General features: G+C 43.7%; 1 protein-coding gene across 1 annotated transcript in view; it reads right to left on the reverse strand.

Moving 5' to 3' along the window:
- The window catches only part of LOC110674011 (headcase protein-like), a 241,101-nt gene extending 238,866 nt beyond the window's left edge, over positions 1-2,235 (reverse strand). The window contains exon 1 of the mRNA XM_021855292.1: positions 2,095-2,235. Within this exon, the coding sequence (XP_021710984.1) occupies positions 2,095-2,133 (39 nt within the window). The 5' untranslated portion in view covers positions 2,134-2,235. The remainder of the gene's footprint in view (positions 1-2,094) is intronic.
- Between the last annotated feature and the right edge of the window lie 10,342 nt (positions 2,236-12,577).

A 12,577-nucleotide genomic window follows, 5' to 3' on the forward strand; every position in this document is an offset into this window, starting at 1 on the left:
ACGAACCGTATAATTTCACAGCCAAACGTTGTGAGTACGTTCGTCGATGCTATCAAAAAAATCACTTGCACCGCGTACAAATAACGTTCAACTCGAGCAACTTTTTTGTTTTGTTAGTTTTAATCAATTGTAAATGGTAACTAGATAATAAATAAATGTCAAACGATCAGCGTTGTTCAAGACAAAAGTTTTAATATAAATTTAACATGTTAACATATAATGTTTTACTTCAACTGATGAATATTATCAGAGTGTCCGGATATTGATATCGTCCGGATTTTGATTCACCACGGTATTCCACAAGTTCTTAATGATATTTTTCTCAGATCTTCAGAATGTTTCAGGAATTATAGTAACTTCTCCAGTGATTTCTTCATGAATAATTTCAGAAATTGCAATGGATGTTTAGAGAAATTTCTTCAGGATTTGGTCCAAAAATCTAAGAGCGCTTTGACGCTTCAACAAAAGTTTTTTTCGTTTCGACACTTTTCTATGGAATCTTACAATAATTCCTAAGCCGATTTTTTCATTCATTCCAGGCATTTTCACAAGGATTTTTTTTTTCAAATATTCATCCACAATTACTTTCAGGAATTGCGTGGCGTGGCGGAATAATTTTAAAAGTAATATGTCACAATAGATTGCCTCAATAACCTCAATGTACTGCCAGGAATCTTGATTGTCATGATTTCGCCGAATGTGCAAAAATCAGTAACTGACGTTCTACCTCTGATGCAGTACAAAATTTGCACGGTTAATCAATGTATGATTGTTTAGATGTTTACCACATCGTATGGATAAAAACACCAAAATATTGTGCAAAGACGGAAAAATGAACAAAGATTGAATGGCCATTACACATTAAGTATAACAAGCCGAGTTTTCTTTTGAAAAAATGCATCACATCAATGTATGAGATAATTGCTGCAGTGAAATATAAGATATGAATAGTTTGATTCAGAAAAGTATCACTATGTGCGGTGGTAAGCTCGGTGTGTCCATTTGGGAAGCAAGATTTTGAAATCTAGTAGACTTCACATAGGGAGACTTATGGCTTGGACACCATTCGACTATTATTGGCAACAACATTTTAAACGCCAAATACACAGTTTTTTTTTATCAAAACACATCAATGAAAACATCCAGATGATTCTATGTTCTGTCCGCTTCCCACTGACGAGATTTCCGAGACTGAACAAACAGTTTCGCCAGAGATGTCATCAAATTAAATGAACACGCCTTAAAATGCGACTGATTATGAGCAGCCGAACAGATTCACCTGCAGTTCTTATTCGAAGCGCTGTAAAAACGTTTCCAAAAAGCTTCTGACAAATCTGTCGATGTGAATCAATGAAGAATTGAGCGGCTCATAAACAGACAGACAAATTTGTCTGCACGTAATTTGTCTGCTGATGTCCAAAAATAAATACGAAAGAAGCGCAGCATCGGCTTAGACTGCCGATAATACGTAAGTTCCCCTACGTATCAACAAAAGTCTCTACATACATTTGCACAGAAGTGCGAACAGAAGTATCTAATGAAAGTTCCACTGAAATCTTCACAGGTTAGTCTCCACTAAGGTCTTCACACAATACAGTAGAGTTTCTTGAAAACTGATACAGAAACTTTGACACAAGTAATTGTATTATTTTGGTAGCAATTATACCATAAACTTGAGCTAAAAATTAATCCACGAGTTCCGAATACACTTTCGTTGGATTTTTATTCCAGTTACTCTGCGTATGATAATAATTGTTTTCTGGACTTGACAAAACCCATATAACCGTTATGTTCTTTTTATTTTTATTCTAGAGTAGTTCAGCTTATTTTTACCCGGGTTCACTTTCGCTCTTCCCGAGTAGGCGTTGTAATACGATCTGTGCCGACCTAAATTTGTGCTACCACCACCCGTCTCGCACCCACCCATCTATAGAGCGGATCATATTTAGCCGTCGAAGCAATCCGCGCATTTTTTTTTTCTGCCGTATCAGCTCCGATAACTAGACCTCGTGGCCTACTGAGCCCTCGCAGTGCCGTTCTCAAGTCCAACTCAATCTCCGACGGTTCTCGTAGAAATATGCTAAACAAGCTTACCTTGATCGAGTAGGAGTTTATCCGCTGCCGGGGTAGCATGTTGAAGGAGGAAAAGTCCAATCGCCGGGAGAAGATGCCATTGGCGCCAGATGTCGCCCTGTTCGAAGGAAAAAAAAAAGAACATTTTAGAAAGGGTTAATGTATGTGCGTGTGTGCGTGTGGGTGAGCGTATGTCGTTGATTTATTCATGAACGATAAACTTGAGCGATGAGTGAGTGTTTTGGACACCGATATCAATTATTCATTGGTGGAGTTCCAACAGAGGTGTTTGGTAATTTGTCTCTCTCTCTCCGGTAGATAAGCGGATTGTTTGGTAAACAACACTTGGTCGCTTTATCAGTGATAAGTATGTGATGGAACGTTTAAACCGAGCTGCGGCAATGTCAAAGTTTATGAACTGTTTCGAACGGGAAGTTTCAAGGTTTTCGAACAGCTGTATCAATACACGGTGAACATAGCGGCTCTAGCTGGATTGACCTGATCCAGTTGTACCCAGACGCCTAATTGTCGTCACGAAGCGACGCTTGATTGTAGATCTCAGACCAGTCCTGGGTCAGTGAGACAGCTTTCATTGGCGGCCATCTTTCCCGCGCAAAGCTGCATCTGTGTGGCGTTGAGAGTCTGTCACGATCGAGTCTCGAGTCTACCTTGGCATTTTTCCAGGCCACGACCACGAATGTCACTTGATTTACAACATTATTTAGCAGCGTCATCACCGAATGAAACCAGGTCCAGTTGACTGCAGTTTATGAAGTTGCCACCGGTGCAATTATTTCCATTTCATGAGCCAACAGATCACCATTTCAAGCTGACTCCGGTGCAAATCGATCAATCGGTGACCGGATCCGATTGTCACTCCGTGCTTTCCGCCTTCTTTAGGAGCAATTCGGTAGAGCCATCAGTAGAACATTCCTGGAATGTTAAAGACTACATATCAAAAAGATTGACTGCTTCTTGCAGTTTCAGTCCAATAGCTTATGCTTGATCTTGGGGCAGTGTTGCCAGTCATAATCACTGTGTCATTTTCGCATAGACAGCAAAAGCGGTGCTCTGTTTACACAACCCTCTCCGCTACCAAGAAAAACAGCACAAAACCGGCAAGTTCGGGTGCAAAAACCAAAACAGTGACAACCAGTCGATTTCCAATTCAATAAATTTGACTTTTCACACTTGAGCTGATTCCGGAAAATGGAATCCGCCTGATTCGTCTCGTTTTTTTTTCGGCCTTCGATTTTTTTTTTTTGCTCTTCGCTGGCGTAGAAGAAGCAAACAACGAGTAGCGTCTGCCGTTGCTCTTTTCAGCTGTCATCAACAACGATAACGACAACGTTCAGATGTTGTATCGCTTGTGTGTATGGAAGCCATGGGGAGAATGTTGATTTTTCCACGCTAAAATGTGGTTTAAGTGAAATTTGTTCACACTGCTTTACTAGTCTATGCAAAATAAAAAAGAGATAATTTTATTCAGTTTTGAACAAAAATTTATTAGAGTGATTGATTGTCAGTTTTGCCATACAAGTTTTATTTACCAAATTTGAACATATTTGAAAAAAAAGCAATCTGCAAATCACGAAAGTCTGAAAAAAATAAAGTTACCTTTCAAAATGCCAGTAATTGCACTAAAATTTACCACTGTCCACGTCTTTGACGCTGTTCAACTTTCGAATCGGAACGTTCTCTCCATGAAAAACGTCGTTCTTTTCCCAGCTGGTTCTGTTGCCTTTTTTTCTTCTGGGGGATAACGCAACGAAAACTGAACTCGCCGGAGAATATCTAAGCGTAAACAAGAAGTTGGTGAGTATGTGCCCCATGTGGGAACTGCTACTGGTGGCAGTCAGTCAGATTTAAGAACATTCATCATATCACGCTTTAAATGCTTAGCCGTGAAGAATATATCGGAGAGGGCTGCTACTCTGGAAGAGTTAGGAACGGCTGGAGATGTTTGAAGATCGAATCGAGAAAGAGGTTATTTTTCTCTACGTGGGTGGTTTGTTTGATCAGACAAGTTCATTGCCAAAGTGAAAATCCATTTCGATGTAGTAACTGGTTCAAACTTTAATATAGTAAATATTGAAAAATAACAATTAACTATTGAATATTCATTAAGAAATAAAGCAAAATCCCTAAAATTGAACAGTGGGTTGAGATATGCAAAACTAGCAGAGAGATAACAAGTAAACTTTATTTTACTATTACCATTATTAAGTTAATAAACTATTCTTTCAATTCAAAATCTCTAGGTATACCCTCTCATCTCCATGCTACAGTTGAGAGAACTCAATTTTGCGTAGAATCGATGCTAAACTCGAGTAATGAAAACCTTGCGTTGTACTAAAGGATTGCAACTGTAAAAAATAAAGAAGATTGTTCCAAAGATCCAGCAATGATTTTTTTTATAGCTATTCAGCCAAAGACCAAATCACCTCCATGCTCTTTGCAGTTCGCGCACAACGCGTTGATGCTGTTTATGTACCACCTAATCCCACCCATGTAACGAACACCAAACTAACCTCAATGCGCCGCGAGTATTTCGGCTACCACCACTAAGAAACGACCTTTTCCTACCTAAACCTCTCACACACTACTTCACGCAACCCGATCAAATAGCTTGAGCTCTCCATCATCACACCACCCGATGCCTCGCCAACTGTCTTGCGCTGATTGGTTGGCAGTTCCACACGAAGAAGTAGCGTCAAGTTGATGAGAGACAACTTCCGTGAGACAATCTTGTCGCGAAATAGGTACAGCACTGGCAGAGCGGCTGTCAACGATAGCGACTTGGCGACGCACCAGATGAGCAGCGTGATCCGCCTGTAGAAATTTCTCCGCTGATGGTAAAGTTCGTCGGCCTCAGCAAACTGCAAGCCACCATGAAGGTGCTGAACATCAGCGCGATGTCTAAGCTATGTCGAAGTAAAACTGACTCTTCACTGCAAGGGGGGCTACCAAAAGGCCAAGGCCTATCTGGTCAGAAGCAAAGCCGAGTTCTACAGCTTCGACATGCCGTCGGAGAACCAGAGGCCATCAAGATGGAATTGTAAAACCGCTACAAACTTTCCAATGAATCACCATGACAGGAAGAAGGTATATCGAGATGCCTTGTACTTCGTGCACTTCAAGAAAGGATCCGTGACACTTGGAGCTCTGAAAGCAGCTAGAGCAGTTAACGACGTCATCATCACCTGGTATATGGTGGAGCGAATCGAGACGTTACTAAGTGTATGCGTTGTCTGCATTTTGGTCATGAAGCAAGAAATTGAAATTTGAAACCAAGGTGTGGTATCTGCACTCAGCAAAACGAGACCAGGGGCTGCTCCTGTAGTCGACTACAAGTGTGCCAATTGTGGCGGCAACCACCGAGATCGATCGAACCTGCGAAAACCGAGCGGAATACAAGCGGATTAGAACACAAGCAGCAATCCAAAACCAGCCTAGACGCCGGATGAACGAGGCACCGCAATTCAACCTGGAGAATGTTCCCCAAATTCCATCGTAAGTCGGGGCCACGCCATCCGACCATCAAGCAAGCATGAATACTTCACCACCGGGTTGGCTCCTATCGGGATCGACTTTGCCAGCGTAGAACGTCTGGCTTCCAGCCTCAGCAGAGCAATGCCGTGCCGCACGACAACTCGGCTCCATTGCTCACGCCTGAGCAGTTACTGACCATCTTCTACGATATGTGGCAACAGTGTCGCACCCGTGTGGACCAAATCCTCTGTCGTCAAGGCGAAGGGCATCGAGCTTCTGGAGCTAGCAACTAGAAAAGACGTCAGATTAATCGTCATAACGGAGACGCACTTGAAGCTGGGAGTCAACTTAAGCTTGTCCGGATACACTACGGTTAGAATGGATTGAACATCGAGCCAAAGGAGGAGGAGTCGCTATCGCCATCAAACAGCCAATCAAGATCACAGTGCTACCTCATTGCAAAACGACGATAATAGATGCCATCGATGTTGAGGTGTCCACGTACAACGGTCCACTCCTAGTGATCGCCGCGTACTGCCCCAGCAGTGCGTCGAACGTCAAGGGATAGCTAGGCAGCTCAAGGAATGCTGAAGGCAGTGGATCAAGAAGTGTTGATCCTGACGTTCTGTCAGTATGGTAGGACAGAATCCAGTCTGTTAACGAATCTGGAAACCCCATGTGACGCATCTTTTCAACGGCATAACGACACTGTGCTCCACGTCGAACGCCTTTGAGAAATTGAATCAATTTGTTTTCGCTGCTCAACCTCACGAAACAGCACGTTTGTGCAGCATCGAACGATGAGGTAGAAATCCATGTAGGTACCCAGAAATGACCGAGTTAGCAGCAGACAGCACCATTTTGTGTACCATGGACTCCAAAAGTTTTCCGAGGCTACAGAGAATTGGGATTCCACGCCTTTGTAGGTGCTCCATGCTAACATATTCTCCTAAGCCCATCTACCAGCACAAATTGATTGAAGATTGGACTCAAAAAAAAAAATGTGACACTTGGTTTAGGGTGTAACTTTATATCGCGTGGGTAAAAAAAAATGAAATTTTGAGTAATACTAGTTTAGAATGCTATGTTTATGTGTGCAAAATTGCGATCTGTCAAATAGTTTTTAAGGTGCATTCAAAACAAGAAGAGCGACGCCAGCATTGGCGGTGATCGATAATCCTGGTCAATCGGCACAGATGGATCGGTAAAAGGCTTGGAATCCTCCACTCTACCGTCTCCCGCCTTGTGAAGATGTTCCAGGAGACGAATGCCATCGAGCGGCGCGCTGGAAGTGGCCGAAACCGGAAAACGGACTACCCAGAGAAGGCGCGGAAGATAAGGCAGTACTTTACCAATAACCCAAACCTTTCCACCGAAGACGTGGCCAAAAAGGTCAATTCATCGAAGTGGTTCGTCCAGCAGATCATGAAGCGGGCTGGGCTACGTTTTTTAAGCCCAGGGACCGCCAAACCGGACTAACAAGCAGAACACGGTGGCCAAATTGCGTGCGCGGAAGCTGTACCGTAAGTGGCTGGTCAATCCAGACTGTCTCGTCATGGACGACGAGACATACATCAGTACGTCCCGCATGAAGGTGCCGTAAAATTTCCGGAAGAGAAAGATGGACGAATTCGAGAAGAAGTACCTGTTGTGGCAAGCGATCTGCAAGTGCGGACGGTACAGCGAGCCGTTCGTTACAAACGGGCAGATTTATCGAGGGAAATGCTTGCAGAAGCGTTTGCTGCCCTTCCTTCGCTCTCAGCGTGGTCCCACGCTGTTCTGGCCGGATCTCGCTTCGTGCTGTTACGCCAATCCTGTGATGGGTTGGTATGAAGGAGGCGAACCCGCCAAATACACCAGAGCTTCGTCCGATCGAGAAGTTTTGGGCGATAATGAAGAAGAAATTGAAGAAAAGCGGAAACACATTGAAAACCGATGAAGCTTTGAAGAAAAACTGGGAGAACTTGTGTAAGAGAAATGGGCAAAGCCTCGCCCAAGATCTCATGAGCAGTGTTAAGGTTATAATGCGAAGCCACACCGCAAATTTTCATGAGCACAAGCCTTGAGAACCAAACAGCGCTCCGCGTTGAAAATCTATCCCATTGGTCACCACCAGCACACAAGCTTTTTTATTGGTTTTCAACGCGAACTGTTGTCAGATTCTCTCGTCTTGTGCACTTGAAAATTCAAAGTTTGGCATCGTTTTATAATCACCTAAAGGGAAATGTACGAGCAAGGGGAGGAAATTCATATAAATTATGCCAAAACATAGCTAAAATATACTTTTTAAATCCCTGAAATTTAAGAAGTACCCGATTTAAAATGAAATTCTCAACTGCATCCAGTCAGACACTGATGCATTAACGAAAGACAAAAAGGATACGGTCGTATCAAGTTGAAACTCAAGAACCTTGACGATTATAACGTGTTTTTACATCCACGGTAAAAAATAAGCACCATGCTATCAATAGTTCTGCACTTGGATTTGCACTACTGTTGAATCTTGGCAAAATCAAGGTAACATCACTTGAATTCAACGTTGCATGTTTTGATTTGAAATAAAAAAAAGTTAAAATAAACATTTCCGCCTGACCCAGATTTGAACCACCAATCTTCGGAGTGCAAGTCTAGTGTCTTACCTCGACACCAACTCGCATCTGTTGAAAGGGGTTGAATTGATCTCAATCACTTTCTACAACGAGCTGTCAATGATTGCTTTCATATAATAGACACGATGTTCAAAATCAACGACTTTTCACTTCAGAGTCTAGTTCTAGAGACAGTAGAGCAAATCCAAAGTTAGAACTCTTCAAATCATGGTGATTGGTGTTTTGAATTGAGTCAAGTGATCAATCTATTCAATCGAACGTGCTGATTTTTTACCGTGATCCTTATGAAACTCGTGGTAAATTCTGCAGTTATAAAGCAAAACCATCCTGAAGGTAAATGCTAAGTAATGCAAAGAAATCACTCAGTTACTAACTGTAGAAGTGCACTCAGAATGCAAAACTGAGCCGCGTGCTCTGTTAAGTGGAAACGTTTTTTCCAAGAAGCAGAAGATCATCTGGTTTCAGCCCTTGAGTTACCTTTGGACGACGATCGCAGGCTACTTAAGGGGCTAAAATCCACTAGCAGCTAAGAAGACTAAGGCCAATGTATTTCATTATTACTGACCCGCTTGTTGGGCAACAAGATTAACGTTCAACCATCTAGTCATTTGCCAGAAGCCTAATGTGAATCGGATAACCCAAAGTCAAATCTCAACCATAAGATGATCTGATTATACCCAAATGGATCTTGTAAAAGCCAAGAAAACGACTATTCTGTAACACCAAACCTCCTAATCCGAGGCAGGAAATTATTTCCACCAAGCCACTCCATCCATCTCTTGACATCTCATTTGCTAGCATAATCTAATACCTCCGAGTCATGTTACCCCCGCTGGATGATCGCCCATAACTCATCGAGTCCCTCCCCTTCTTCGCAGCTCCTCCGATCCCTAGCGCTAATCATCACCTTCAGCATCGAACTCTGCGCTTCGAATGGCCCAAATCACACGACGACGACGACGATCGGCGCTCCATAAATTACAACGCTTACCTTGCACGTGTTGAAGACCGTTGTGGCCCGTCGTCGTCGCCGAAGCAGTCGCCAAAACAAATTTCCGCCGATTTGCTTCACAACGCAGCCCAACGCATCTATGTCACGGTCAGCTAGCAGCGCCAAGTGCTACGTGGTGCGTGGAAACCTAACCCCAAAACCCTTCAAGGTCACACCCAACCAGGTGGTGCTGCCACCGGATGATGCTCAGTGGTTGAAGTGGAACCCCTTCGAATGTGGTTCTTTGTTCTTGAAGGAGGAAGTGGCGAGCTTGGATGGAAATTAGTTTCGTGAGAATTGCTAATGTTTTCGAGTATGAGCAGTGGGCAATCAGGAATTCAGGGCACATTATGGGCAGCATGGGGGAGAGCAGTCGTGACAACCGCCGTCATCATCGCACCCTGGACAACAATAGTTTTGTGCTCTGAACTGGACAGGACGTGAGTAGGATTCCAGATCGTGGTCCGCGGAATGACTCCGCAATTAATAAATCGCCGGTGATTGTGGATTCTGGACGAATGCCGTTTGATCTACAGCTGCAGAATCGGTTGAAGCTTGATTGTGTCAAACTTCGAACAACGTTGGATTGGATCCCATCGAACCGGATGAGTAAGTGCGCGGTCGGTGAGGAACGTTCCGAATTAAGCCCCAAAAATAAATATTATTCAATAAAAGGAACACGAAATAAACAGCACAACGGAGAGTAAACAGCGCAAACCGGCCAATTCGTCAGACCTGCCAAGCGGCATCGAGGAAAAAACTTCGAGCAAACACAGGAAAGAACGCGAAAAGTTTGCATTGGTCTGTGTGAGTGCGGGGCGAGCTGGCAAAAATTCTGGTTCTGAACGAAACAGCAAATGACGCTGTCGATTCAGAACACCACCGCCGATCCAAGCCGGCAAATTGCCATGAGAAATATTATCTAATCGGTTTCATTACTCGGCCGGGTGTTGTATTTTTCTTCTGCTTCGCACTTTAAAAACAAGCTTCCTCGTCGAAAAAAAAAAGAACCATAACACAAGCAACATCTCGTTGCCCGGCTTCCTCCATTGCCGTATTCGTGGGTAGCACACCGTTTGGCTCGCAGTTTTAAGCATGTGGCTATTTGTCTACTTCCTCCGTCGATTGAAGTGCTTCGCGCTCACGCTGACTGGTGTTGCCTTTGCTCGCTAGCACTTCGTATTGGTGTGAGATTGAACGACGAATAAACGAACGAAACGCCGAAAAAAAAACACAACAAACATTTAACCTTGACATTGACGACTGCTCGCGCGATTTCTTGTTTCCCTCACACACGCTCTTCGCCAGTTACCTCTTTTGCCGATGGTTCCTCGCCGATTACGCATTCGCCCTGCTTTATTTTTTGTTATTTTCACTTTCCTTCTGTGCCTTCTTCTTCTCGCTAAGCTCGCCTTCTTCTCACCGATTTCGCCGCATATACTGCGATAATTAAACTACGCAAAGTGCCTTTTTGCATTAGCATTCCGCTGGATTGCGTGATCTGTTTTTGGCCGGGGGTTTCTGTTTTTGTCGCCTGCCTAATGTGTGTGTCCCCCCATCGTCGTCACAGGATAGCGATAAATGTCAAAGCCGTTGCCGTGTGTTTGAAACAAGCAACTCAACTTCTTCGATTGCGATCAACTCGACGCTCATAAACACAAAACACGCGCTAACGTGTGGCGAACTGCGAATGGCGGAATGACAGATGTCATTGGCGGCGGCGGTGGTTTGTGGCGATGCGGCGGCTCACAGTTGCCGGCCTTCGTCTCTTCCTAAAACCCCCGAAAGATGCAAATTTTTATCTCCTCTCGCGTTCGCATTGCTCCAGTTTTCGGCGTTCAAGTTCATCTCGGCCGTTCCTGTTTTGTTTCATTGGTTGACGGCGGCGGTGAGTGACGCTGCTCGGTCTGATAGCAGCCGCGTGTGTAATTTATATTTTGGCGAACAGCCGTCGCGTCGTTATTTTTAGCGTGGTTCATGTGTGTCCATTAAAAATTGAGAACGTTTAAAAGGCTGTAATCTCTCTCTGGCGTTTTCGGAGTTTGTGTCGGCCGACTTCTAATGCATTTTTGCGGCATGTCGAGACGAGATTCATGACTTTGACGACAAAGCAAAGTGTGTGGGCTAAAGCGACTGGATGGTGCCGACCTTGGTCGTAATTACGACGCGCCACTCAACGGAGTGGCGTTAATTTCCAACTATCAATCTTGAACTTGTTCCGGGCTTTGTGGAGTGGTTCTGATCCTGCGGGATTGGTAACGAAATTGACTGTTGTCGATTGGGCGCAATTATTGGTGGTTATTCTCTCGAGCCAGCTCTATTTGAACAGCACCAGCTGTTTCGCACTACCGGCTTTTCCTAGACTGGATTGAGTACATACAGCTCGGTCGGCGTTGATTGAACGGCCTGCCGGCATTGGTCAGTGTCGGTTATTGAATTAACACTAATTTGATCCAATCAGCAGCGGCTAATGACGATGTGCCGAAGGTAGGCTTCAGCGATTCCCACGCAGGAAGACAGGAAGGAACTTGAGCTTGAGGTGATACATAGTCGTCTACACTAATAGTGATGCCTTCAGACTACACGGGATTGCAGTATTTGTTGACTTTGCTGAAAAGCGTGCAGAACACTCGCGGTAGACTCAGGTATTTTCTGAACGTCCCAGATTGATATGATGGATCTATCAACAAAGCATAGATCTTATTCTACAGAACCAAGACTTAAAAGAATACAAAAGACTTCTTCAGTTGTTATTTCCTGGAACATAGGTACGTGCAACCAGAGTTAACCTGGGGAAAAGAGGCACTTCCGGTGAAACTGTTTTGTATCGCCATATTTGTTTTTTTTTTTTTGCAAGTGCGCGAAAGAAACCTGTTTTTTGGTGAATTATTATCAAAAAACAGCTAAACCTCGTTTAAAACTTTTAGTAGGGAAGTGGTTTTCTGAATCATAAGTGGTAAATTATTTCTTACGCCTATATCGTGAAAAAGTTATCGAAAACTACATCTGCTGACGTGGAACGTGCTACCAAAATGGGGAAGCCGCCGGACGGCGGAAGAACGTACCAAGTGTACGAATACAAAAAATCCGACTCGGCCCCTTTTTGCGTCATTGTTCAAGTACTGGATGGCACGGATGGATCCATCCGCATAAACAAGCTGACGTTCTGACCAGTGGCTTAGATTCTCGCAAAATAGTCATGAGTTCAGAAAATGAATTTGTTTCGGTGTAGTCTGATGTTTACAAATTAGAACCTTACGATGACCTCTTAGTTCTTGACATTTGCCTGATAGTTCATTCAGTTCATGCCATTGACAAATGAACTTCTTTTGTTATATCAATGAAAATAAGTTCACGTAGGTATCGAACAGCAAGCTGTCATTGTGATTTTGATCGTGAATGGGTAAGCTTG

This window comes from Aedes aegypti, chromosome 1 (genome assembly GCF_002204515.2).
Source record: "Aedes aegypti strain LVP_AGWG chromosome 1, AaegL5.0 Primary Assembly, whole genome shotgun sequence".
NCBI lineage: Eukaryota > Metazoa > Arthropoda > Insecta > Diptera > Culicidae > Aedes > Aedes aegypti.